Below are 26,482 nucleotides of genomic sequence, written 5' to 3'. Positions count from 1 at the left end.
ATCACAACAAAAGCAACAATAAGGTACTAAACATATTTTACATCTCAAAATGTTCATACAAAGACTATAGGTCTACATCACCTGGTAAATCACTGGGTACAAATAAAAGGTCTGGATTTACATCCAGTGTCTCAATATCACCAGGAACAAGAGGATTATGACACTCATCCACATTCTCAATATCGATGACAGTATCTTTCCCGCTCTATCATGGAAACAAAATTAAGCATGTTTCAATAAAGGCTGCATATTAATATTGCGGCAGCCATTTCCTAACACAGTTACATAGGTGAATAACAACATGTTTTAAAGGTCCAATGCAGCCGTTTAAAAAAAAAAATCTCAATATCAAATACTTTCTGGGGAACAATTAAGTACCTTACTAACCAGGTTTTCATCCAACCGTTTTATGCGAGTAAAGTACATGTCGGCTAAAATAATGTCATGACAAAGCCTGATGGAAACCGACAATTTGTGGGTAAACCTTCCAGATGTCAACAACAAAGAAATACACTACACGAGGTGGGATCTTTTTCTCAGTAAAATGTATTATGCGAGAAATGTCGGTGGAAGCGCTTTTATGAGCAAAAATTGATATAATTAACCATCATATCAAAGTAAACTTGGGAGTTTACGTGATGACATGTTGTGTGGTCCTCCCTGAATTACGATGAACTTCACAGGGTGGTGAAAGTGCAAGGCGATGAGCTTGATGCTCCTTTCCAATGAATAGCGAGAGTCAATTTTGTTGTTGTTGTGAGAAAACCATCAGTAGAGTTGAAAATACTATTTTTTATTAGGTACATGGGAATTTAACCGTAAAAAGGTGTTTTAATGAGCACTACGTCACCACACACAGACTTTTATCCTCAACAAGTCAATTTGATGGAAAATGCACATATTCGTTTTATACTGATTTTTTGAATATTTGCATGAAAATCTGTCGCCAATTCTATGGAAACCTAGCTACTGTGATTGTTATCGATTCTCAAATGGTCAAAAAGAAACATAAATAGCTTCTTAGCAAAGAGCAATTTCTAAAGCAAGAATTTTGCTAGGACTGAGTGGCCTGAGTGGGAAGGGGAAAATGTGCTGTTATTGGCAGAGATGTTTGAAACTCTCTTTCTTATTGGTCTATTAACTATTTTCAAGCCAACTTGACACAACTGTGGGAAGCATTGGAGCCAGCATGGGCCAGCATCCCTTTACTCAGTGTATATAGAACTCAGGAAATCACGTTTTTGACTGCACTGGGCCTTAAATACATTTATGATCACAGCTATCTTCGTACATTTTCCACCAAATGTATATTCTTCACTATTGCTGGGCTACCTGTTGTGAAAGTGTGCCAGTGGTAGGTCCATTCTTCTCCAATTCATCAAATTTATGGCAGAAGAATCGATAGGCTTCTTCCTCTGAGCATGACTTAAAAGAAAATAGTACAAAGACAGGCCAGATTATAAGAGAAACACACTCTCTCATTTAAGTACGTATGTATCAAATCAATAGTACAACATAATGATGAAAGCCAGACCCAATACCCTGGTCAGACTTCTAGCCTACTGTATAATGCACAAATGACAAGACCTGTATTTTCCCTACCGGCTTGTCAGCTATCTTCTGAAGTACTTTTATTCTCACTTCTCTTGCAGCATTGATTTTACTTTGAAGGATTTTTAACTAGATGAGGGAACATAAGGATGACAAGATTAACCTGTTCACATATCGTGGTTATAGCTTTAGTGGAAATAAAGACGATCTCACCTTGTATTCCTGGAGCATGAGTCTACCTCTTTCTTGACTTCTGCTGAGCCTGATATGAGGGGGATGTTCTATCACTGTCAAATGTGGTCACCAAGCGGAGTCAGTAAACACAACACAACAACAACTATCAAATGCACAATTCTCTAAGGAATATAACAAAAAAAATGAAGCATTATGCCAATACCCCTTTCTTGGATGTATACTCCATCTTGAACCTTTTCCTTATTCTCCTCTGTCATCCTGACAAACAAATGGATATTGTCATACAGAACTGTTTCACTATTGCCACAAATTATAGCCAGCCACATGCCTCACCTTGAAGTTGTGCAGAAACGAGAAACATTTCTTAAATTAATTTTCATATCTTGTTAGGATACCGCTGGAGCAGATAGCCTAATCATAATGTTTTTACAGTCTAGTGTAGACCTGGCAGACAAGTCACCATGCCATGGTCGCCATGGGATCAAATAAACATTAGATCAAATAAACGAACTACTAGAACAAACAAACAAACTCTGAGAAAAGACCAATAATACCATCATGGTGAAAGTGTAGGACAATAACACCCAATTGATAAGTACTAGCTAGCTAGTTAGACTCTCAGCAGATGAAAGGGGTTAGCTAGTTCTAATATTTTCTCTCAGCGTAGCTAGCTAGCTACTAGTAACGTTAGCTAGTTTGCTAGCTAGCTAGGTTCCTCCCAAATGCACTTATAGTTAGCCAGATAAAGTTAGCTAGTTAGAACTTGATAGGCTTTGCTTTAGACAGCTCCCTCACTGTAGCTAGATAGCAGCTGAGTGACCATAAATGTAGCTACTAAGAATTGTGCATGTAACACAGCTATTGTACCCAACGAAAGTCTGAGATTTCTTCGACATACTTTCACTGCTCCACTGTCATGTTAGCTAGCTGTGCCCACACATCAGAGCGCGGTTAAATCAACGTTCAATCAACGTTCTCGTCTTTGTATGTGCTGGCAGTTTCAGCACTGGTCAGCTCCTGGTGCTGAAGCTCAGCTACGACAGACAGATTTGGCTGCTTGCTGAAACATTTGTACAAATGTAGCAAGCTGGACCCTTCAAGATTGTATCAAATGTATCTAGACCATTTAAAAGAGTTTTGCTTAATTAGCAGCTTCAAATATTAAACTGTGTAACTCTGAAGAAAGTTTCAAATACGTGGTGATGGAACTTTGACGTACAGTTTTGTTAATAGATTCGTTTCATCAAATCTATCACCACGAGGTTTGAGTTGCACCGTTGAGTCAATGCATTGTAAAATACCTGATTGTAAAGGTTCTCTCTAGTGAGTGAAAGGTGCGTGGGCGGGCTTCTGTCAATTCAAAAGAAAGGGGGAAAGTATTTCCTGCAGGATTTTTTTTCATCTTCGTACCTTCCTTTTCAATGTTATTTTTGATTGGTCGCTGAAATGGCTTCTAACCAATCAGCCGGCGTCTGCTATGGAGGAAGGAATAAATGCAAGATGGCTCCACATATAAAGTCAGCCGCCTGTGTTCCCTTTAGAGGACAACAAAATTACTCTTTACATCGTATTAGGTTAAAGTACTTATCTGGGAGTAGTGTTGAAGGTTAATACAAGGTTTAAGGCGATATACGTTTAATGCATGGCAATTAACTGACGAAGAAGTTATCGAAGAGACAAGAGGGACCAACTTTGAAGCCATGATTTGTTGAACTCATTTCGACAGGTTTCGGGTGGTGAGCTGTGTGACTGAAGAGAGACGCACCAGGGGCCTCCTTTGCTAGGCTAGCTAGCTATCGCATTGGATTGGCGTCAAGTAAAGAGGATAATAATTTAAAAAAGCGATAGCATCTGTTAAATGCGGATCACCAAAGAGCACATTTACGCGTTCAATTAATCGTCATGGCCGTGTCAAGGTAAGATTCCCTAGCTAGCCAAATAACGTTACCTATTCTTATCCAAGATTAGCAAATAGTTAGGTACTAGTTAATTAGCATGAACAGGCAATGGCATCATTCACGGTGGTGTTGACTAGTTAACGTTAGCTCTATTTAAATTAACGTTAGCTAGCTTTTTCAATTAGCCAGACAGTTTTGCTGAAGTATGTAGCTAGCTAGCATCTACACAACAGCTATTGCCAATTAGCTAACATTATGTACTTTAAAAAAATCCTAACTAACGTTACTTACTAGCAGACCTGCATAGCATACAATTGATCTTGCCAATATGTTTAACGAGACATTTTAGCTAACCGTTAATTGATGTGCAATCTGGTTGCAAATGTGCCACTCTGTCATCTTGCAAATGAGATTATCGCTCTTGCGTTTCATCCAGAGATTTATTTTGATGAGATTAGGCTCCCAAACGTATGGTTATTGTACTGTGGTTGGTTTCCCTTGTCATATCTTGTAAATTTAGTTTGCCCATTATTTTTTTGACAATCGTGTGTCTGATAGTTTGTCTCGTCAGGCTCGCAAGAGGATGCCTACTTGAAGCCTTCAACTAATGCATAGGCTAGAAATCAGATGACGGTTTTATGTGATCTATTGACAGTTACCCTCCAGCAGCTTGATTATACAATGTGCATATCATTAGAATTTTAAATTCATAATTTGGCTGAACATCCTCCTTTTAATATGAAATGACCTAGTTACTAGTACAATGAATAACAGATCAGAAATGTTCCACCCTGATCATTTGCATTGAATGCTCAAATGGGAAAATACTTTTTCTGCCCCTGCCTAAACTATTCCGTGTCATTGTTTAACCACAACTGTATTAATCTGTAGCCTAGAGATTGTTGGATTTGTTTTACATTGAGTGGGATGGGCATTTTGCCATACTGAACAGGGTTGCCATTTTTAATGGCACTCTGTTTTTATTTTTAGCAGAGATGTGTTCAACGCTCCTATCAAACGGTAGTAATATACAGTATACTCTAGGTTTGAATGATTGTCATAACCCATTTAATGGTTTGGATTTGAAGTGCCCTCCCTAGTGCCATGTACACTGCAATCTGCAAAACTGAAGTGTGTGTGTTTATATCTTTAAACCGTCCCCTCGCCCACACCCGGGCTCGAACCAGGGACCCTCTGCACACATCAACAGTCACCCACGAAGCATCGTTACCCATCGCTCCACAAAAGCCGCGGCCCTTGCAGAGCAAGGGGAACTACTACTTCAAGGTCTCAGAGCAAGTGACGTCACCGATTGAAACGCTATTTAGCGCTCACCATCGCTAACTAGCTAGCTGTTTCACATCCGTTACACACATATATTATTTCACAAAGCAAAAGTTCAACTTCCCACTTAGAATCCTGTCAAACTCTGGAGTTTTACAACCCTCCATGGAGTTGATATCCTTTTGTTACTTTTGGAAATGAGAAAATGAATGCAACTTCTCAGTCTCTTCCAATATATGCAATGTAGATCAATGCATGCATAAGCTTATTTTCTGATCTACTTGTTTCTCTCTCCCACTCTCATTCCCCAGGCTTGATCGTCTGTTCATCCTGCTTGACACTGGAACTACACCGGTGACGAGGAAGGCTGCTGCCATACAGCTGGGAGATGTGGTCAAACTCCACCCGCATGAGCTCAACAACCTTTTGTCGAAGGTGAGTGCCGGGCCTGTCCTCATCAGTGCCACAGCCAGGTTTCTATCTACATCAGGGTTGTATTCATTAGGCACCAAAAGGAAGAAAAGACTGAAATGGGGAATGACTACTTGAACTTAAATGTTTTTTTTATTTTCATTTTGCTACAATGTGGGCTAATGAAACAATCCAGGGATTCCACATTGATGTCAGCTCCCCACACATCTGCCTGCAGTCCTGCCAAAAAGACATCCATACTTAACCACCCATACAGATTTGCAAACCCCCCCCCGCCTGGAAAAATCTAACTGGCGTCCCGTAAAGGTCAGACTGTTGCATAGCCCATTGTCTTTCTTGCCTCAGGGAATGTCAAAGTGATTATTAAACAAGTGGACTGTTTGACCTGCTTTACATTTTAGTCATTTAGCAGATGCTCTTATCCAGAGCGACTTCGTTAGTGAGTTCATACTTTTCTCATATTGGTTCTCCTTGAGAATAGAACCCACAACCATTGCATTGTAAGCACCATGCTCTGCCAACTGAGCCACATGGGACCTGACACATGTTTGAATGAGAAGTGTTCCATCCAATGAGTCTAATGTTTTCTCATTTACCCATAACCTACAGGTGTTGACATACCTGAGAAGTCCAAACTGGGACACTCGTATCGCTGCAGGTCAGGCAGTGGAGGCCATTGTGAAGAATATCCCAGAGTGGAACCCGTCACCCAAGCCCAAAGAAGGTGAACCAACCTCGACCTGCCACGTTAGTCACAGCAAATTGCCTGTATTTTGTTAATCCTTACAGCAGGGAACAAATAATGCCTTAACGTTCCATTACACAAAGGATTATCATTTAAATAACCTTTGAATTGGCCAGGAATGGGTCTAATGATTGCGCTAGGTGCTGTAACACAACTGGGATGTTAGCGCTGCATCTCGAATGCTCTTAAGTATCCATTGACAGGAGGTGATGAGGCACCTGAGTGTGTAGGTGTGGGCAGGCACATAAAAAAAAAAAAAAGCGGTTCCGGCTCACACATCGAAATTTAACACTTGACATTTCATCAGCACTCAAGGTGCACACTTCCTAACTTTTGTTCTGTAAAAAATCCCTGATGAAGGCGGTGGGACTGATATGTAAGCTTAAATAAACAAGTGATACTCGCAAGTGAAGTGTGCAGGTTCCCCCCCCCCTTCTCGCTCTGACTACTGATATTGGGGAAAAATGTACCACCCGTGCCTTTTGGTTGTCCTGCCTAGCTGTCTTGTGAATGCACAACGAAGTCTCTCTGCATAAGAGCATCTGCTAAATGACTCAAATGCATTCCATTTGACGTGTGTCTCTCTCTTCCAGAGTCTTGTGCAGACTTCTCCCCAGAAGACTCCTCCTCTGACCGGTTGAGTTTCTACCGCTTTGACATTTCCCGCCTGCTCAAACATGGTGCTTCTCTGCTTGGTTCCGCCGGTGCGGAGTTTGAGGTCCAGGATGACAAGTCTGGTATGCATTTTTTTCTCATCAGTATTATCATGTCATATTTCATACATTGTACATGTGGGCTGCCACTCAGAAGAAACAAGGAAAAACATTACTAAAGGTACATAACTACAAAGTATTGAGTATTTGATCATATTTTAAAGTTTAAGTAATACATTCAGTATAAACAGGAAAATATAACAAAGTAGGGCTCCACCCCCAACCTCCCAGCCCCCCCATCCCACCAAGCCACCATGTCTCTACCCACTCCCTGAAACCATGTTTCCCCATCTGCTTTTTAACTCTCAAGAGCGTCTGCTAAATGACTTAAATGTAAATGTAACTCGTACTATGAACACCTGTGCTCAGTGAGTCTCCTAATAGTTTTGGGTCTGTTATTATCCAATTAGGAAGAATGTTATGGGAGACTCCGATATGTGACCACATGGCTAGGCTATGTCTGGTTGTGCTTCTGTTGAGCAAGTAGCTGCTTGGATTGAGTCAGCCGCTGTATTGACATTCGTCTTTTAGCTTGTGTCAGACTCCACACAGCAAACAATTATTTGACACTGTAGTGTGTCAGGATTGTTTCAATGTTGCATAATCTGCATTCTGAATATCTCCCAAATGGCACCATAACCCCATATCGGGCATTATTTTTGGACCAGGGCCCATATTCTTTTCCTTTAGACCATTGGATCTGCATCCTCTAAGCTTGCTTTTACGTGGCGATCCAAGTGACAAGTTTGAATACAAACGGCTATAGTCTTTGTCCTTTTGTCTCAACTTAATAATACATGTTTTTATTTTGTTCCCTCAGCTATGGGCCTCTAGTATTCACTGCTCTGTATGTCATATGTTCAAGGTCCTGTGACAGTTCATGTTTTTGTGCTTTGCTACACTAGTCCATTGTGACTTGCGTGCCTCATATATTTTGGCTGCAGCCTGTGAAAGTACAGTTTACCTGACCTGCTGTTAATCAACACTCTGCTCTCTAGTTCACTTGCCTTCCTGTCAGTCTACCTCCTTACTTACGTCCCCTTAAATACAGGAACATGCAGAACGAAGCCTTCATTTATACCTTAAGGGCTGGTTTCAGGGACACATTAGTCCTGGTCTAATACACACAACATCCAGGAGTAGGGGCTTAATCTGTGTCTGGGAAGCCTTCCATAAGTGTCCATGTGTTCTCTACATAAAATGGGAGTTTCTCAAGAGTGTGTCTTTTTCTACAAACGCCATACCCTCGCTCTGTGCTCTCCCATGCCAGGTGAGGTGGACCCTAAAGAGCGTCTGGCCCGCCAGAGGAAGCTGTTGCAGAGGAAGCTGGGACTTGACATGGGTGCCGCCATCGGCATGGACACGATGGAGCTGTTCAACGACGAGGACCTGGACACCCAGTACACCTGCACGCCGAGTGGCCCTAAGGCCCAGGGACGGGGAGAGAGGGGCTCTGAACCCTGCTCCAGCAATCACGTGGTGAGTCAGTCGCACTACCGCGATTTCCAACACTCCTCCTTTACGCTACTGCTGTATGTCGAGCTCCAATAATTCTTTTCAACTTTGAACAGCATCCTATGAAGCTTGATACCAGGTCGTGTTCATTAGGCTATGTATTTTGCAATGGAAAATAAACATTTCTTATTGGATATATCCATGTAATCCCTCCCTGATGCAAAGCATTTTCTCACTACTGAACTCATCCCCAGGTACCATCGAGTGCAGGCTACTATCCTTTCCCATTAACTTAGAAAGCTAAGTATAGGTTAATTCAGGTCACAACGGTGGCAGACTGAGTACATTTACATGCACAGTAATAATTCAATATTAAACTGATTATGGCAGTATATAATTTTTTTGCAGTATTATGCAATAGTCATGTGAACACCTTACTCTGCTCATTATAATCAGCGTCAAAATCTAGTAAACATATGCCGGCTAAAACAACTGGTTTTCCGGGGAATTTTTAGGTACAGGTAAACGCCTTAATTGGCACTTCAGCTGTGTATTTGATCTGCACATGGGGTAGCACCAGCCCTTGTGAGAGCCTCCCTCTTTAGCACGAGTGAAGTGAGAACTACTTCTAAAGAAACTGAATGTATGTGGTCACTAACTCACAACTTTATAGGTCCGAACTCCAAATCCAATATGCTTCCCAAAAATAAAATGGTTGCTTATTTTTTGTAAAATGTTACCCCCTTTCTCTCCCCAATTTCGTGGTATCCAATTGTTAGTAATTACTATCTTGTCTCATTGCTATAACTCCCGTACGGGTTTGGGAGAGACTAAGCTCGAAAGCCATGCGTCCTCCGAAACCCAACCAAGCCGCACTGCTTCTTAACAGTGCGCATCCAACCCGGAAGCCAGCAGCACCAATGTGTCGGAGGAAACACTGTGCACCTGGCGACCTTGGTTAGCGTGCACTGCGACCGGCCCACCACAGGAGTCGCTGGTGCGCGACGAGACGAGGATATCCCTACCGGCCTGACCCGGACGACGCTAGGCCAATTGTGCGGCGCCCCATCGACCTCCCGGTCGCGGCCGGCTGCGACAGAGCCTGGGCGCGAACCCAGAGTCTCTGGTGGCACAGCTTGCGCTGCGATGGAATGCCCTAGACCACTGCGGGAAATGGGGAAATCGTTCTTCTCTCAAATCATGTAAATGTTTTAATCAAACTATTATATTATGACTAGCCACAATCACATTGTGCATGTATCTTTACGCGGTGTGTGTGAAGCCGGGCTTAGAAGCTTGGTGCTTCTTTAAGCACCGAACAGTATTGCCAGGTATATTTTTGACCAATCATTACCTGACTGTGTAACCAAACTTGGAAAGAGGCCAGAGGTAGCTTGTGTGACTGGGACGTCCGGTACTGATAGTTACATAATGGTCGATACGTAGTCAGTTGAAATATCTGAGCTGTGTTATGGGACAAAGGCAAAGATGCCAAAACCAGAATTTTTAACTTTGATTCCAGGTCTAGTATCTCGATACTCCATACCAAAGAGAAAGCATATTAACTAAAGTCACAGAATGGCACATGATCCAGACATAAACTTCATTTTTCAGAGACAGCATTATTGAATCAATCATACAATCAAATTGACTTTGGTAAAAAACAATCTCTGTATATAAGTGGTAATTCTCTATTGATGAACTGGGTAAATCAATATGTAGCTTAGGCCTATTCACATAAATGCGTGTTCAATAGGAGTGTGCAAGCATTGAGTTTGAACTTGTTTTGGTTGATTTCATGAGGATACAGATGACAAAGCGATCCGTTTCCCTTCCATTTGGGACTTTATTGTATGGATCAATAACATTTGCATAGAAGTAGCTTATTTGATAAAAGTGCACACTGTCTCTTTAACCAGTAATGATGTAATTTACGAGGTAAGAGGGGACGTACCGGAGTCAGTTCACTGAGGCAATAGATAATCTTTGGGAGAAATGTAAGATTGATGCCTTTTAAGGGAATAAATAATGTTTTGGTGGTCATCAGCTCTGAAATCAGCATATTTTGCATTATGGTTTGCATTTTATCACACAAATTACCACGATAGTAAATTGACTATCTTCTGCTGTAAGCTGACAAGAGAAGTTAGCCTACAAAGCTGGAAGCTACTGATATCATCTTGCATTGTAAAGTGTTCTGGACATGTTTTGCAATGTAATTAACGTAAACTCGTACACCGCCTTGGTCCGTACAATTTCCCCATATTTTTAGCACCCCAAAAACGTATTACTTCCAGATCAACTGTAATGTCAATACCATTGTAAAGTACAATTTCACCCTTTCCAACAAAATCAATTACATGACCTAAACGCTGCCCGTTTCTGCATAATTCAAGCAGGCAGTGTGCCCCGTCTGGTCTAAAAATGGCGGGTGGGGAAGTGAAACAAATGAGTGATCGTGAGGAGAGATGTGTGGGAAAATGGCTTTTTCCCCCACTCGCTCTGTCCAACTTATCACCTTATCGCCTCTAAAATGTAAATTAAACAATAGTTTGTCATATTAATGTTTCATACCTATTTGAAGGTTTGTGTCGAATTTGAATTGGGTTTTTAGGGTGGCGCTAAAGTGATCTTAGAAGTAAACAGCGGCTTTGAGAATGATTGCATGCAATGACACTGATTAGGTATCCCCCTTACCCCGTCACTGTCCATTTCTTGTTTTTTTTAAACGATGAGAGAAGTGCTACACCTGGTGGAGAGATTGTAAGGCAGAAAAAGTTATTGTGCTGTACGTTATGGCATGACACGTCAAGATGTAACGGAGGGTCTTTAAAAAAAACTAAACTTTTCTCCAATACTATAGAGCCATTACCATATCGAACAAAGCTTGAATAGAAACCTAGTTCACACCCCTGAACCTAGTTCAACAGTCTCTAAAATCCCATTAGTTTTCTTTGTAGCCTCGTTTGAATTTTTGCGGTTGCGCACATTTGTACGTAATGGGGTGAGTTTACGTTAACAGCTTAAAAATTTCTACATGCCGTGTCAGCTCCCCACTCATGCTGCATCGACGTTAACATGCTGCAACCCAGACTTGCAGTGCAGGCCCTGTTTTTTGCACTAAGGGGTACATCCGCTGCACTGATAGACCAAGTTGATCCATGAGAAATATTTGACAGAAGTCCTGAAAGTAACGTTCTAGTACCAAACGTATTTTAATTTCAGTATCGGAACTGTACAGAAGTTTCAGTATACCGTGCAACATTGCTATAGAAAAGATTCTTTGACAACCATCAGTTGAAAATGCGGTGAACCCATTTCACTTTCAGTACAATGACAATTATTTTATGTGCACTACTTTATCACTCCCATCCCTTTATCCGCAAGAAGTAAATTGGATGAACCCATGTCTGGTGGGAAATGTACAGATTTTAACATATTTGCATGAAAATCTGTCACCAATTTGATGGAAACCTAGCAAGTGCCTAACTACCCAAACCAGGCACAAGTGGCCAACCTACTGCGATCACCTACTGCTATCTAGTTGACCAACTGGGAATCAGGCGACGTACACTGCTCAAAAAAAATAAAGGGAACACTTAAACAACACAATGTAGCTCCAAGTCAATCACACTTCTGTGAAAAAAATAAAATAATAATCAAACTCATTTAGGAAGCAACACTGATTGACAAATGTCACATGCTGTTGTGCAAATGAAATAGACAACAGGTGGAAATTATAGGCAATTAGCAAGACACCCCCAATAAAGGAGTGGTTCTGCAGGTGGTGACCACAGATCACTTCTCAGTTCCTATGCTTCCTGGCTGATGTTTTGGTCCCTTTTGAATGCTGGCGGTGCTTTCACTCTTGTGGTAGCATGAGACGGAGTCGACAACCCACACAAGTGGCACAGGTAGTGCAGCTCATCCAGGATGGCACATCAATGCGAGCTGTGGCAAGGTTTGCTGTGTCTGTCAGCGTAGTGTCCAGAGCATGGAGGCGCTACCAGGAGACAGGCCAGTACATCAGGAGATGTGGAGGAGGCCGTAGGAGGGCAACAACCCAGCAGCAGGACCGCTACCTCCGCCTTTGTGCAAGGAGGAGCACTGCCAGAGCCCTGCAAAATGACCTCCAGCAGGCCGCATGTGTCTGCTCAAACGGTCAGAAACAGACTCCATGAGGGTGGTATGAGGGCCCGACGTCCACAGGTGGGGGTTGTGCTTACAGCACAACACCGTGCAGGATGTTTTTCATTTGCCAGAGAACACCAAGATTGGCAAATTCGCCACTTGTGCCCTGTGCTCTTCACAGATGAAAGCAGGTTCACACTGAGTACGTGACAGTCTGGAGACGCCATGGAGAACGTTCTGCTGCCTGCAACATCCTCCAGCATGACCGGTTTGGCGGTGGGTCAGTCGTGGGGTGGCATTTCTTTGGGGGGGCCGCACAGCCCTCCATGTGCTCGCCAGAGGTAGCCTGACTACCATTAGGTACCGAGATGAGATCCTCAGACCTCCTTGTGAGACCATATGCTGGTGCGGTTGGCCCTGGGTTCCTCCTAATGCAAGACAATGCTAGACCGCATGTGGCTGGAGTGTCAGCAGTTCCTGCAAGAGGAAGGCATTGATGCTATGGACTGGCCCGCCCGTTCCCCAGACCTGAATCCAATTGAGCACATCTGGGACATCATGCCTCGCTCCATCCACCAACGCCACATTGCACCACAGACTGTCAAGGAGTTGGCGGATGCTTTAGTCCAGGTCTGGGAGGAGATCCCTCAGGAGACCATCCGCCACCTCATCAGGAGCATGGCCAGGCGTTGTAGGGAGGTCATACAGGCACGTGGAGGCCACACACACTACTGAGCCTCATTTTGACTTGTTTTAAGGACATTACATCAAAGTTGGATCAGCCTGTAGTGTGGTTTTCCACTTTAATTTTGAGTGACTCCAAATCCAGACCTCCATGGGTCGATAAATTTGATTTACATTGATAATGTGTGATTTTTGTTGTCAGCACATTCAACTATGTAAAGAAGTATTTAATAAGAATTTTCATTCTGATCTAGAATGTGTAATTTTAGTGTTCTTTTTAGCAGTATATTTGCATCAATGGTAGATGGGTAGACTTCAGCTTTCAAGTGTACACTACTGTTCAAAAGTTTAGGGTCACTTAGAAATGTCATTTTTCTTTTAAAGAAAAGCACTTTGTCCATTTAAAATAACATCAAATTGATCAAATACATTGTTAATGTTGTAAATGTCAAGTTGTCTAGGTGTTATAATTATTTCAGCACTGCCCAAACTGGAACACGGCTTGCTCAACACGTGAAGGATGCAAAGGGACAACTCAATTCCTTTGTAGTGTTTTATTATGGTTTTGATGCCATTTGTTGAAACAGTTGATTTGTTGAATAGAGTAGTTGCATGACATAGGAATAGGTTGATAACCTTAAACAGATAATAGACATGCATTATTTTACACAATCAACAATGCATGACACAGCAACAAAGCATGGCTTTGAATAAAGTAAACGTTTAAACAATTTAATCTAGCACTTCAAGCAATTATTTCTGCAGTCAGAAAATATCCCAAAAAAAGTCACCACTCCTACCAGAGTTAAACATGTAAATTGTGCTAAGCACTGGATGCAACATATTAAATAATTCCAAACATTACATACCAGTTGCGTCTTTAGGGTTGAACAATGAGCAATTTGTATGTTGAGGACCCAAGCAAAGCTAAGCCCAAACATTTTATACCCATGCTTATATGCCAGGTGTGTATTTAAATGGAGTCCCTCCAGAAATCTTTTTTTTAATTTTTTTTTTAGTTCCACCTGTTTTTGGGTGATCTGCCCTCTTGAGGCTTGGAGTTCTTTAAAGGAAGAGCTGCCATTGTGCTCATGTTGAGTGTTCTGTTTTTTGACGCAACACTTGTAGCTGGAAACGGCAGATTGTTTTTAATGGAATATCTACACAGGCGTACAGAGGTCCGTTATCAGCAAGCATCACTCCTGTGTTACAATGGCACATTGTGTTAGCTAATCCAAGTTTCTCATTTTAAAATGCCAATTGATCATTAGAAACCCCTTTGAAATTGTTAGCACAGCTGAAAACTGTTGTCCTGATTTTAAAGAAGCAATAAACTGTACTTTAGACTTTGAGTATCTGGATCATCAGTTCGATTACAGGCTCAAAATGGTCGGAAACAAAGATTTTTTTTTTTGACACTTGTCAGTCTATTCTTGTTCTGAGAAATGAAGGCTATCCCATGTGAGAAATTGTCAAGAAACCGAAGATCTGGTACAACGCTGTGTACTACTCCCTTCACAGAACAGCGCAAACTGGCTCTAACCAGACTAGAAAGAGGAGTGGGAGGCCCCTGTGCACAACTGAGCAAGAGAAGTACATTAGTGTCTAGTTTGAGGAATGGACTTCTCAAGTCTTCAACTGGCAGCTTCATTAAATTGTACCCGCAAAACACCAGTCTCAACGTCAAGTGACGAGGCGACTCGGGATGCTGTTGATTTCAGGATCCAACCAACATATCTGGCCTGCACCTTTCAGCGTGTGGCGTCAAGTCATTATGTGCTCTTCACTTAAGCATGTGATCTGTGCACATTTTGTTTATAAATATTTGTCACTGTTAGAAGGAAACACATTATGCTCACTGTCTGAGGAACAGTCTCTCTTTGGTCTGGAATTAATTACTCCCATCTTAAGATGTCTATAGCTTATTACTTTACTGAAAATAAGTTGACTTTGTTTTATCAATTAAACTCATGTTCAGTTGAAATTGAGTTTTTTTTTTTTTTTTTTTTTTTTTCAGCCCATGCAGGCAGCAGAGATAATAGACTCAGAGTTTCGACCAGGCATGAGCAACCGACAGAAGAACAAGGCTAAGAGGATGGCCAAGCTAGTGGCAAAGCAACGATCCAGAGACATGGATACCAACGAGAGAAGGTATGATTTATTTATTTTTTCTCTCTCCAAAGCTTTGTGTTCATTAGGCACCAATGAACAAACGGGCCTGAAACTAAGTGGAAGGTGAAGGCTTGTCCAGTAAGAAATGCACCATTTACGTTTGCCCTAATGAACATGACCCAGGTGTTTTGGTCTTTGGTTTCCATCTGCAGGTCATTTAAAAAAAAAATAGATTACTGAGTTGGGAAATCAAATCACAGAACAATATTTTTCTTCCTGCAGTAATGACAGTTTTGAGGGGGAGCCCGAGGAGAAGCACAGGAAAACTAGTAACGTAGTCATCGAGCAACCGGCAACGGAGCATAAAGTCTTAATCGATAACGTTCCAGACAACTCCAGTCTCTTGGACGAGGTAGGCGATTTGGTCAGCAAGGATAGAGCTCCGTTAAAGAATACAGTTGAAGTAAACGATTTTACACAGAACTTGAGAATTAATTTACTAGGTGTTTGAAAAAACAGACTGGATAGTTATGAAATTAGTGTCTTTGTCCAAACATTGAAGAGAAGTTCTGATTCATCTTGTGCTTTTCCCCCCCCAGACCCAGGAGTGGCCCCTGGAGAGCTTCTGTGATGAGCTCTGTAATGACCTCTTCAACCCCTCATGGGAGGTAATGACCGTAGTCTTAGCAGACCTGCTCAAGTCATCTGCAATGCTAAAGCTCTATGTACACTGAACAAAAATATAAACGCATCACATCAGATAATATTATATTTGTCGTATCCCCCGAATACAGAGTCGACCTTACCGTGAAATGCTTATTTACGAGCCCTTAACCAACAATGCAGTTCAAGAAATGGAGTTTAAAAAATATTTACTAAATAAACTGCAGTTCTTTATTTTTACTATTTTCTACATTGTAGCTTAATAGTGAAGACATCAACTATAAAATAACATATGGAATCATGTAGTAACCAAAAACGTTTTAAACATATTAAAATATATTTGCAATTCTTCAAAGTAGCCTCCCTTTGCCTATATGACAGCTTTGCACACTCTTGGCATTCTCTCAACCAGCTTCATGAGGTTGTCACCTGGAATGCATTTCAATTAACATCTCTAGGGTATGTGGGATGCGTCCCACCTGGCCAACATCAGTGAGATTGCAGAGTGCCAAATACAGAAATACTCATTATAAAAATTCAGAAAAGATACAACTATTAAACATCTTGTGAATCCAACAACTGTCAGATTTCAAAAATGCTTTACGGCGAAAGCATACCTTAGTCCAGCAGACAAATCATTATAAACAGTAGCTAGCCAAGTAGAGTTAAAATTAATCCCTTACCTTTGATCTTCATATGTTTGCACTCAAGACATTCAGTTATTCAATAAATGTTCCTTTTGGTTTGATAGTCTCTTTTTAGAGGTTGACCAATTTATGATTTTTCAATACCGATTATTGGAGGACAAGAAGCCGATTTTTGAATGTATTTGTAATAATGACAATTACAACAATACTGAATGAAAACTATTATACATCAATAAAATGAATTTGGCCTCAAATTTGTATTAAATAATGCAAAAACAGTGTTGGAGAAGTGCAATATGTGCCATGTAAAAGCTAATGTTTAAGTTCCTTGCTCAGAACATATGAAAGCTGGTGGTTCCTTTTAACATGAGTCTTCAATATTCCCAGGTAAGAAGTTTTAGGTTGTAGTTATTATAGGACTACATCCCTCTATACCATTTGTATTTCATTAACCTTTGACTATTGAATGTTCTTAGAGGCACTTTATTGCCAGTGTAACCGTATAGCTTCCGTCCCTCTCCTCCCTGGGCTTGAACCAGCAACACAACAACCGCCACCCTCGAAGCAGCGTTACCCATGCAGAGCAAGGGGAACAACTACTCCGATTCTTAGAGCGAGTGACGTTTGAAACGCTATTAGTGTGCACCCTGCTAACTAGCTAGCCATTTCACATCACATCATTACACCAGCTTAATCTCGGGAGTTGATAGGCTTGAATTCATAAACATCAGAGTGCTGCTTGAATGAATGCTTATGAGCCTGCTGGTGCCCACCATCACTTGGTCAGACTGCTCTATCAATCAGACTTAATTATAACACAACACAAATGAGCCTTAGGTCATTAATATGGTTGAATCTGGAAACTCATCTTAAAAGCAAAACATTTATTCTTTCAGTGAAAATACGGAATAGTTCTGTATTATCTAACGGGTGGCATCCATGGGTCTAAATATTCCTGTTACATTGCACAACCTTCAATGTTATGTCATATACCACGACTCTGCGTGCAATAAACGCAAGAGAAGTGACACAATTCCACCTGGTTAATATTGCCTGCTGTGGTCTAGGGCACTGCATCGCAGCGCTAGCTGTGCCACCAGAGACTCTGGGTTCGCGCCCAGGCTCTGTTGCAGCCGGCCGTGACCAGAAGGTCTGTGGGGGGACGCACAATTGGCCTAGCGTCGTCCGGGTTAGGGAGCGTTTGGCCGGTAGGGATATCCTTGTCATCGCGCACCAGCGACTCCTGTGGCGGGCCGGGCGCAGTGCACGCTAACCAAGGTCGCCATGTGCACAGTGTTTCCTCCGACACATTGGTGCGGCTGGCTTCTGGGTTGGATGTTTGCTGTGTTAAGAAGCAGTGCGGCTTGGTTGGGTTGTGTTTCGGAGGACGCATGGCTTTCGACCTTCATCTCTCCCGAGCCCGTACGGGAGTTGTAGCGATGAGACAAGATAGTAATTACTAACAATTGGATATCACGAAAAGGGGGTAAAAAAATAAATTATATATATATATTGCCTGCTAACCTGGATTTCTTTTAGCTAAATATGCAGGTTTAAAAATATATTCTCGTATTGATTTTAAGACATGGATGTTTATGGTTAGGTACACTTTGGAGCAACAACAGTCCTTTTTTGTGAAGGCGCACTGCATCAATTATATGCAACGCAGGACACACTCGATAAACTAGTAATATCATCAACCATGTGTAGTTATAACTAGTGATTATGATTGATTAAGTTTAATGCTATCTTGCAACTTACCTTGGCTTCTTACTGCATTCGCGTAACAGGCGGGCTCCTCGTGAGGCAGGTGGTAAGAGCGTTGGACTAGTTAACCGTAAGGTTGCAAGATTGAATCCTGGAGCTGACAAGGTAAAAATCTGTAGTTCTGCTCCTGAACAAGGCAGTTAACCTACCGTTCCTAGGCCGTCATTGAAATAAGAATGTGTTCTTAACGGACTTCCATCTGTACACACTATACTTTGTAGCGCCTTACGGTCAAATGCCGAGCATTTCTATTCCAGGCGGTGATGCAACCGTTCAGGATGCTCTCGATGGTGCAGCTGTAGAACCTTTTGAGCATCTAGGGACCCATGGCAAATCTTTTCAGTCTCCTGAGGAGGAGAAAGTGTTGTCCTTTCCATGACTGTCTTGGTGTGTTTGGACCATGATATTTTGGTGATGTGGACACCAAGGAACTTGGAACTCTCGACCTGCTCTACTACAGCCCCGGTCAAAGTGAATAGCGGGCTTGTTCAGCCCTCCTGTTCCTGTAGTCCACAATCATCTTTGTCTTGATCATGTTGAGGGAGAGGTTGTTGTCCTGGCATAACACTGCCAGGTGTCTTACCTCCTCCCTACAGGCATTCTCATTGTCAGTGATCAGGCCTACCACAGTTGTCATCAGCAAACTTAATGATGGTGTTGGAGTCGTGCTTGGTCACGCAGTTGTGGGTGAACATGAGGACGGGACTAAGCAAGCACCCCTGAGGGGCCCCCGTGTTGTGGGTCATCGTGACAGTTGTTGCCTACACTAACCACCTGTAGGCAGCCTGTCAGGAAGTCCTGGATCCAGTTGCAGAGGGAGGTGTTTAGTCCTTAGCTTAGTGATGAGCTTTGAGGGCACTATGGTGTTGAATGCTGAGCTGTTGTCAATGAACAGTATTTTCACATGTGTTTCTTTTGTCCAGGTAGGAAAGGGCAGTTTGGCATGCTATTGAGATTGTCATCTGCTGGGGCAGTATGCGAATTGTAGCATTTCTGGGATAATGGTGTTGCTGTGAACCATGACTAGCCTTTCAAAGCACTTCATGGCTACAGACGTGAGTGTTATAGGCAAGTTACCTTCACTTTCTTGGGCACAGGGACTATGGTGGTCTGCTTGAAACATGTTTGTATTACAGGCTAGTTGGTCATCGCATGCTCGGAATACACTGTCCTGGTAATCCATCTGGATCCGCAGCCTTGTGAATGTTGACCAGTTTAAAGGTGTTTCTCACATCGGCTACGGAGAGCGTGATCAGTCTGAAACAGCTGGTGCTCTCATGCATGCTTCAGTGTTGCTTGAGTCAAAGTGAGCATAAGGCATTTAGCTTGTCACTGGGCAGCTCATATCTTGGTTACCCTTTTGTAGTCCGTAATAGTTTGCAAGCCCTGCCACATCCGACGAGCGTCGGAGCTGGTGTAGTACGAGCCAGTCGTAGTCCTGTATTGACGCTTTGGTTGTTCGTCTGTGGGCATAGTGGGATTTCTTATAAACTTCCGGATCTGTGTCCTAATCCTTTGAAACGGCAGCTCTATCCTTTAGCTCGGTGCGGATGTTGCCTGTAATCCATAGCTTCTGGTTGGGATATGTACGTATGCTCACTGTGGCGACGACGTCATCGATGAACTTATTAATGAAGCCGGTGACTGAGGTGGTATACTCCTCAATGCCATTGGGTGAGTCCCGGAACATATTTCAGTCTGCTAGCAAAACTGTCCTGTGGCATCTGTCATTTGACCACTTCCTGCTTTAGTTTTGCTGTTCAGCAGGAATCGGGAGGATAGAATTATGATCCGATTTGCTAGATGGATGGAGGGAGCGGTTTGTATGCATCTCTGTGTGTGGATTAAAGGTGGTCTCGAGTGTTTTTTTATTTAAAAACAAAATATATTATTTCTCCCTCTGGTTGCACATGTGACATTTTAGTAGAAATTAGATCAAATTAATTTAAGTTTGCCTACATTAAAGTCCCAGGCCACTAGGAGCACCGCTTCTGGATGAGCATTTTCTTGTTGAACGTGGTCTTAGTGCCAGCATCGGTTTGTGGTGTTAAGTAGACGGCTATGAAAAATAGTCAGTTCTACGATTTATCATGAGGTAATCTACTTCAGTTGAGCAATACCTTGAGACTTCCTTAATATTTGACATTGCACTAGCTGTTATTGAATAATAGACCCCCACCCCTCGTTTTACCAGACGTTGCGTTCTGTCCTGCCGATGCACAGAAAATATACATTTGGCTAGGTTATCTGCAGCGTTGTTGAGCCACGACTTGGTGAAACATTAGCTATAACAGCTTTTTAATGTCCCTTTGGTAGGAAAGTCTCGAACAGAAATCATCAAGTTTATTTTCCAGTGATTGCACGTTAGGCAATGGAACGGATGATTGAGGCGGAATACCCACATGCCTCCGAAGTCTAAGAAGGCGCCCCTAACTCCACCCCCTGTATTTATGTCTTTTCACGCGAATGACAGGGATTTGGGCCTGGTCTCAGAAGCAGTATATCCTTCGTCCAGTTTGAGGTGATTAATCGCTGTTCTAATATCCAGAAGCTATTTTTGTTCATAAGAGACGGTAGCAGCAACATTATGTAAAAAAATGAGTTACAAACAATGTGACAACATACAAAATAGCACGGTTGCTTAAGGGCGTGTAAAACGGCAGCCAGCGCTATTACATACAAAAATGTCAAATTTTACTGAGTTAGTTCATATTAGGAACTCGGTCAATTTAAATAAATTCATTAGGGCCTAATCTATGGATTTCACATGACTGGGAATAGTGATAAATCTGGTTACAGATGCCTTAAAATAAAAAGTATCTTTTGGACCAACATTTGCCTCATGCAGCGCGGCACAGCTACTTCATATAGATTTGATCAGGCTGTTGATTGTGGCCTGTGGAATGTTGTCCCACTCTTTGATGGCTATGCGAAGTTGCTGGATATTGGTGTGAACTGGAACAGTCGTACACGTCAATCCAGAGCATCCCGAACATGCTCAATGGGTGACATGTCGGAGTATGCAGCTTCCAGGAATTGTGATCCTCGCGACATGGGCTCTTGCATTATCATGCTGAAACCTGAGATGGTGGTTGATTTAATGGCACATCAAGGTGCGTCAGGATCTCGTTGCGGTATGTTAGGTATTTTTATCGATGGTAATTTGAATGCACATTGTGTTTATTGTCCGTAGCTTATGCCTGCCCATACCATAACCCCACTGCCACCATGTGGCACTGTTCACAATGTAGACCTCACCAAACCGCTCGTCCAAACAACGCAATACCCGCTGTCTGCCATCTGACCGGTACAGTTGAAACTGGGAGCACACTTTGCCAGTGGCCATTTGAAGGTGAGCATTTGCCCACTGAAGTCGGTTACAATGCTGATCTGCATTCAGGTCAAGACCCTAGTTAGTATATTGAGCACCCAGATGCGCTTCCCTGAGACTTTCTAACAGTTTTTGCAGAAATACTTTGGTTGTGCTAACCCACGGTTTCATCAGCTTCCTGGGTGGCTGGTCTCAGACAGTCCTGCAGGTGAAGATTCTCGATGTGGCGTTCCTGGGCTGGCGTGGTTACACGTGGTCTGCGGTTGTGAGGCCGGTTAGACTTACTGCCAAATTCTCTAAAACGACGTAGGCGGTTTATGGCTGAGAAATTAACTAATAATTTTCTGTCAGCATGCCAATTGCATTCTCCCTCAACTTGACACTTGACACAACTGCACATTTTAGTGGCCTTTTATTGTCCCCAGCACAAGGTGCACCTGAATGATCATCCTGTCTAATCAGTTTCTTGATATGCCACCTGCCAAGTGGATGGCTTATATTGGCAAAGGAGAAATGTGCACAAACAGGGAAGTAAACAAAATTGTAGAGATTAGCTTTTTGTTCCACATTTTTATTTTATTTTTTAATTCAGCCCATAAAACATGGGACAAACGTTAAATGTTGCGTTTTTGTATTTTTGTTCACTGTATTGTTCTTTTAAGGATCTAATGTATAACACAACGGGCAGCATGTAGACTAAAATGAGTTGTGCAGCTACTAGTGCTCTGTCTGTGTCCAGATTCGTCACGGAGCAGGCACAGGCCTCAGGGAGATCCTCAAGTCTCAAGGCGCTGGAGGTGGGAAGCTGGTGGGAAGCACTGCAGAACAGGTACTGTATCTGACTTCTTTCTATGCAACCTTCATTCAAACATAAATATAAAAATTTACCTATAATGGATTTGACCACAATAATGTCTGACCTTTGAACATTTCAGATGGCGCGGCACCACCAGGAGTGGCTGGAGGATGTGGTCATCCGGCTGCTCTGTGTCTTTGCTCTGGATCGTTTTGGAGATTTTGTCTCTGATGAGGTGTGTCTTGTAGCATGCCAATCTACCGTGTCCTGGGGTGGCTGAATTTAATTCAATATAAGTGGTCACCAACCAGTTGATCTCGAAGGCATTCCTAGTCTATCACTCAACTGTTCTGCCTTATTATTATTCGACCATGCTGGTCATTTATGAACATTTGAACATCTTGGCCATGTTCTGTTATAATCTCTACCCGGCACAGCCAGAAGAGGACTGGCCACCCCACATAGCCTGGTTCCTCTCTAGGTTTCTTCCTAGGTTTTGGCTTTTCTAGGGAGTTTTCCTAGCCACCGTGCTTCTACACCTGCATTGCTTGCTGTTTGGGGTTTTAGGCTGGGTTTCTGTACAGCACTTTGAGATATCAGCTGATGTACGAAGGGCTATATAAATAAATTTGATTTTGATTTGATTTGACTAAACATATCTGTTAAAAAAAAAACTAACGATAAAGCTTTGCTTTCCTATTTTTGTTTGTTTCATGCTGTTGGTGGTAGGTGCACTTGATTCAGCAGCCCTAGTGTTGGGAAGGCAGTGTTCCCATTCTGAACCATTTCATGTGTCTCAAGGTGGAACGCTGCCTATCCGGCAGGCCCAGAGAACAAATCAAGTGCACCTATAGGCCTACTGCTGGCCAATCAGAGCTAAGATCACTGTCTGCACAGTTTCTTCGAGCCATAGACTGCAAAAAGAAGCCTCAAACAGACAGCAAAGCTGACAAGCCTACTGTGAGATTTCTAAACGTTTTAAACCATGACTAGCGAGAGACTCGATAAATACAGCAAAGAGCTGCTGTTTTTATGTAGGTTGTTCTTCACTGTCAACACTTTGTTCAACACCTTTATAAGCCATAATGTGCATTTTCCTTACTTCCACATGCTACAACCAGCACTGCAGCGGTGACTTAGTAGTTAGGATACACTTGCATTGTTGTTATTAGTGGCCTGTCTTTTTTAAACTTTTTTTTTGTATGGAGGAATATTTCACTTTCTCTGGTCATAGGCATAACCACATGAATTGCTGCATGAAGCAGAAATAATGGCGTGCTACTTGAGTTTCGCCATGAGCTAGAAGACGATCCCCCGTTTCTCAGTTGAGGACAGTGGGACGTTGAATCCGGTGAGAGGCAGCCTCACTGCTGCTTCCTCCCTTCCATCAGATGTAGGCCATCAGTCCACAAGAAAGTGAAATGATTATGCTCACTTAGCTGAGCCTCATAAATAATACAACAAACTATCCATTATTAGTGTGATATATACTTCATTTAAAAATATATAATTTCATAATTTTGAGAACATTGGCAGGGCAATTGAAACATTGCTAATACGCAGTGATAAATGTATTGGACTTATAGCCTACGGCACAAACATTGCTACAGAACTGTTTTTCATTTGGGTAATGTTGATAGGCTTATGTTTACAAAAATGTGTATGTACAGTGGCTTGTGAAAGTGTTCACCCCCCCCCCCTTGGCATTTTTCTTATTTTGTTGCCTTACAACCTGGATATTAAAATAGATTTTTTTTGGGGGGGGAGGGAGGGGTTGTTGTGTCATTTGCTTTACACAATATGCCTACCACTTTGACGATGCAAATAATTTTTCATTGTGAAACAAACAAGACACACAGAACTTGAGTACACAACTATTTCCACCCAAAGTCAATACGTTGTAGAGCTACCTTATTACAGCTGCAAGTCTCTTGGGGTATGTCTCTATAACCTTGACACACAGCCACTGGGATTTCTGCTCTTCAAGGCAAAACTGCTCCAGTTCCTTCAAGTTTGCTGGGCTTTGCTTGTGTACAGCAATCTTTAAGACATACCATAGATTCTCAATTGGATTGAAATCTGGGCTTTGACTAGGTCCTACTTTAAATGTTTCCCATTAAATCACTTGAGTGCTGCTTTAGCAGTATGCTTAGGGTTATTGTCCTGCTAGAAGGTGAACCTCCTTCCCAGTCTCAAATCTCTGGAAGACTGAAACAGGCTTCACATTTAGCCCCATCATTCTTTCAATTCTGACCAGTTTCTCAATCCCTGCTGATGAAAACATCCCCACAGCGTGATGCTGCCACCATGTTTCACTGTGGGGATGGTAGTCTCGGGGTGATGAGGTGTTGGGTTTGTGCCTGACATAGCGTTTTCCTTGATGGCCGAAAAGCTCAATTCTCATCTAACCAGAGTACCTTCTTCCATGTGTTTGGGCGAACACTGAATGTGTTTGCTTATTTGTTTTCTTTAAACAATGGCTTTTTTTTCTGGCCACTTCCATGAAGCCCAGCTCTGTGGAGTGTACGGCTTAAAGTGGTCCTATGGAAAGATACTCCAATCACTGCTGTGGAGCTTTGCAGCTTCTTCAGGGTTATCTTTGGTCTCTTTGTTGTCTCTGATTTAATGCCCTCCTTGCCTGGTCTGTGAGTTTTGGTGGGTGGCCTTCTCGGCAGGTTTGTTGTGGTGCCATATTCTTTACATTTTTAAATAATGGATTTAGTGATGCTCCGTGGGATGTTCAAAGTTTCAGACATTTTTTTATAACCCAACTCTGATCTGTACTTCTCCAACTTTGTCCCTGGCCTGTTTGGAGAGCTCCTTGGTCTTCATGGTGCTGCTTGCTTTGTGGTGTCGCAGATTCTGGGGCTTTTCAGAACAGGGCTCTATAAACTCAGCAAAAAAATGTCCCAGTTTCAGGACCCTGTCTTTCAAAGTAAATTTGTAAAAATCCAAATAACTTCACAGATATTCACTGTAAAGGGTTTAAACACTGTTTCCCATGCTTGTTCAATTTACCATAAACAATGATTGAACATGCACCTGTGGAATGGTTGTTAAGACACTAACAGTTTACAGATGGTAGGCAATTAAGGTCACAGTTATGAAAACTTAGGACACTAAAGAGGCCTTTCTACTAACTCTGGGAAAAACAACACCAAAAGAAAGATGCCCAGGGTCCCTGCTCATCTGCATGAACGTGCCTTAGGCATGCTGCAAGGAGGCATGAGGACTGCAGATGTGGCCAGGGCAATAAATTGCAATGTCCGCACTGTGAGACACCTAAGACAGAGCAACAGGGAGACAGGACGGACAGCTGATCATCCTTGCAGTGGCAGACCACGTGTAACAACACCTGCACAGGATCGGTACATCCGAACATCACACCTGCGGGACAGGTAAAGGATGGCAACAACTACCCGAGTTACACCAGGAATACACAATCCCTCCATCAGTGCTCAGACTGTCCGCAATAGGATGAGAGGCTGGACGGAGGGCTTGTAGCCTGTTGTAAGGCAGGTCCTCACCAGACATCACCGGCGGTCATGGGCACAAACCATCTGTCGTTGGACCAGACAGGCAAAAAGTGCTCTTCACTGACGAGTCGCGTTTATCGACGAAGGAATGAGCGTTACACATTCAGCCTGTACTCTAAAGCAGGATCAATTTGGAGGTGGAGGGTCCGTCATGGTCTGGGGCGGTGTCTCACAGCATCGAACTGTGCTTGTTATTGCAGGCAATCTCAAAGCTGTGCGTTACAGGGAAGATATCCTCCCTCATGTGGTACCCTTCTTGCAGGTTCTTCCTGGCATGACAATGCCACCAGCCATACTGCTCGTTCTGTGCGTGATTTCCTGCAAGACACGAATGCCAGTGTTCTGCCATGGCCAGCGAAGAGCCCGGATCTCAATCTCATTTAGCACGTCCGGGACCTGTTGGATCGGAGTGTGAGGGCTAGGGCCCCCCCATTGACCCCCCCCCCCCCCTTTGTTCAGGACACATTATTCCATTTCTGTTAGTCACGTGTCTGTGGAACTTGTTCAGTTTATGTCTTCGTTGTTGAATCTTATGTTCATAC

General features: G+C 42.6%; 1 protein-coding gene across 1 annotated transcript in view; it reads left to right on the top strand.

Annotated features, from left to right (window-relative positions):
- Positions 1 to 3,238: 3,238 nt before the first annotated feature.
- Positions 3,239 to 26,482, top strand: part of LOC135510864 (TATA-binding protein-associated factor 172-like) — a 71,692-nt gene continuing 48,448 nt past the window's right edge. Inside the window, exons 1-10 of the mRNA XM_064932157.1 lie at positions 3,239 to 3,662; positions 5,240 to 5,363; positions 5,970 to 6,084; positions 6,699 to 6,842; positions 8,089 to 8,297; positions 15,106 to 15,239; positions 15,483 to 15,612; positions 15,800 to 15,868; positions 22,348 to 22,437; positions 22,544 to 22,639. Coding sequence (XP_064788229.1) covers positions 3,649 to 3,662; positions 5,240 to 5,363; positions 5,970 to 6,084; positions 6,699 to 6,842; positions 8,089 to 8,297; positions 15,106 to 15,239; positions 15,483 to 15,612; positions 15,800 to 15,868; positions 22,348 to 22,437; positions 22,544 to 22,639 — 1,125 coding nt within the window. The 5' untranslated portion in view covers positions 3,239 to 3,648. The remainder of the gene's footprint in view (positions 3,663 to 5,239; positions 5,364 to 5,969; positions 6,085 to 6,698; positions 6,843 to 8,088; positions 8,298 to 15,105; positions 15,240 to 15,482; positions 15,613 to 15,799; positions 15,869 to 22,347; positions 22,438 to 22,543; positions 22,640 to 26,482) is intronic.

This window comes from Oncorhynchus masou, chromosome 23, assembly GCF_036934945.1.
Source record: "Oncorhynchus masou masou isolate Uvic2021 chromosome 23, UVic_Omas_1.1, whole genome shotgun sequence".
NCBI lineage: Eukaryota > Metazoa > Chordata > Actinopteri > Salmoniformes > Salmonidae > Oncorhynchus > Oncorhynchus masou.
The sequence above is the reverse complement of the archived record's forward strand: the minus strand, read 5'-3'. Positions and strand labels throughout refer to the sequence as shown.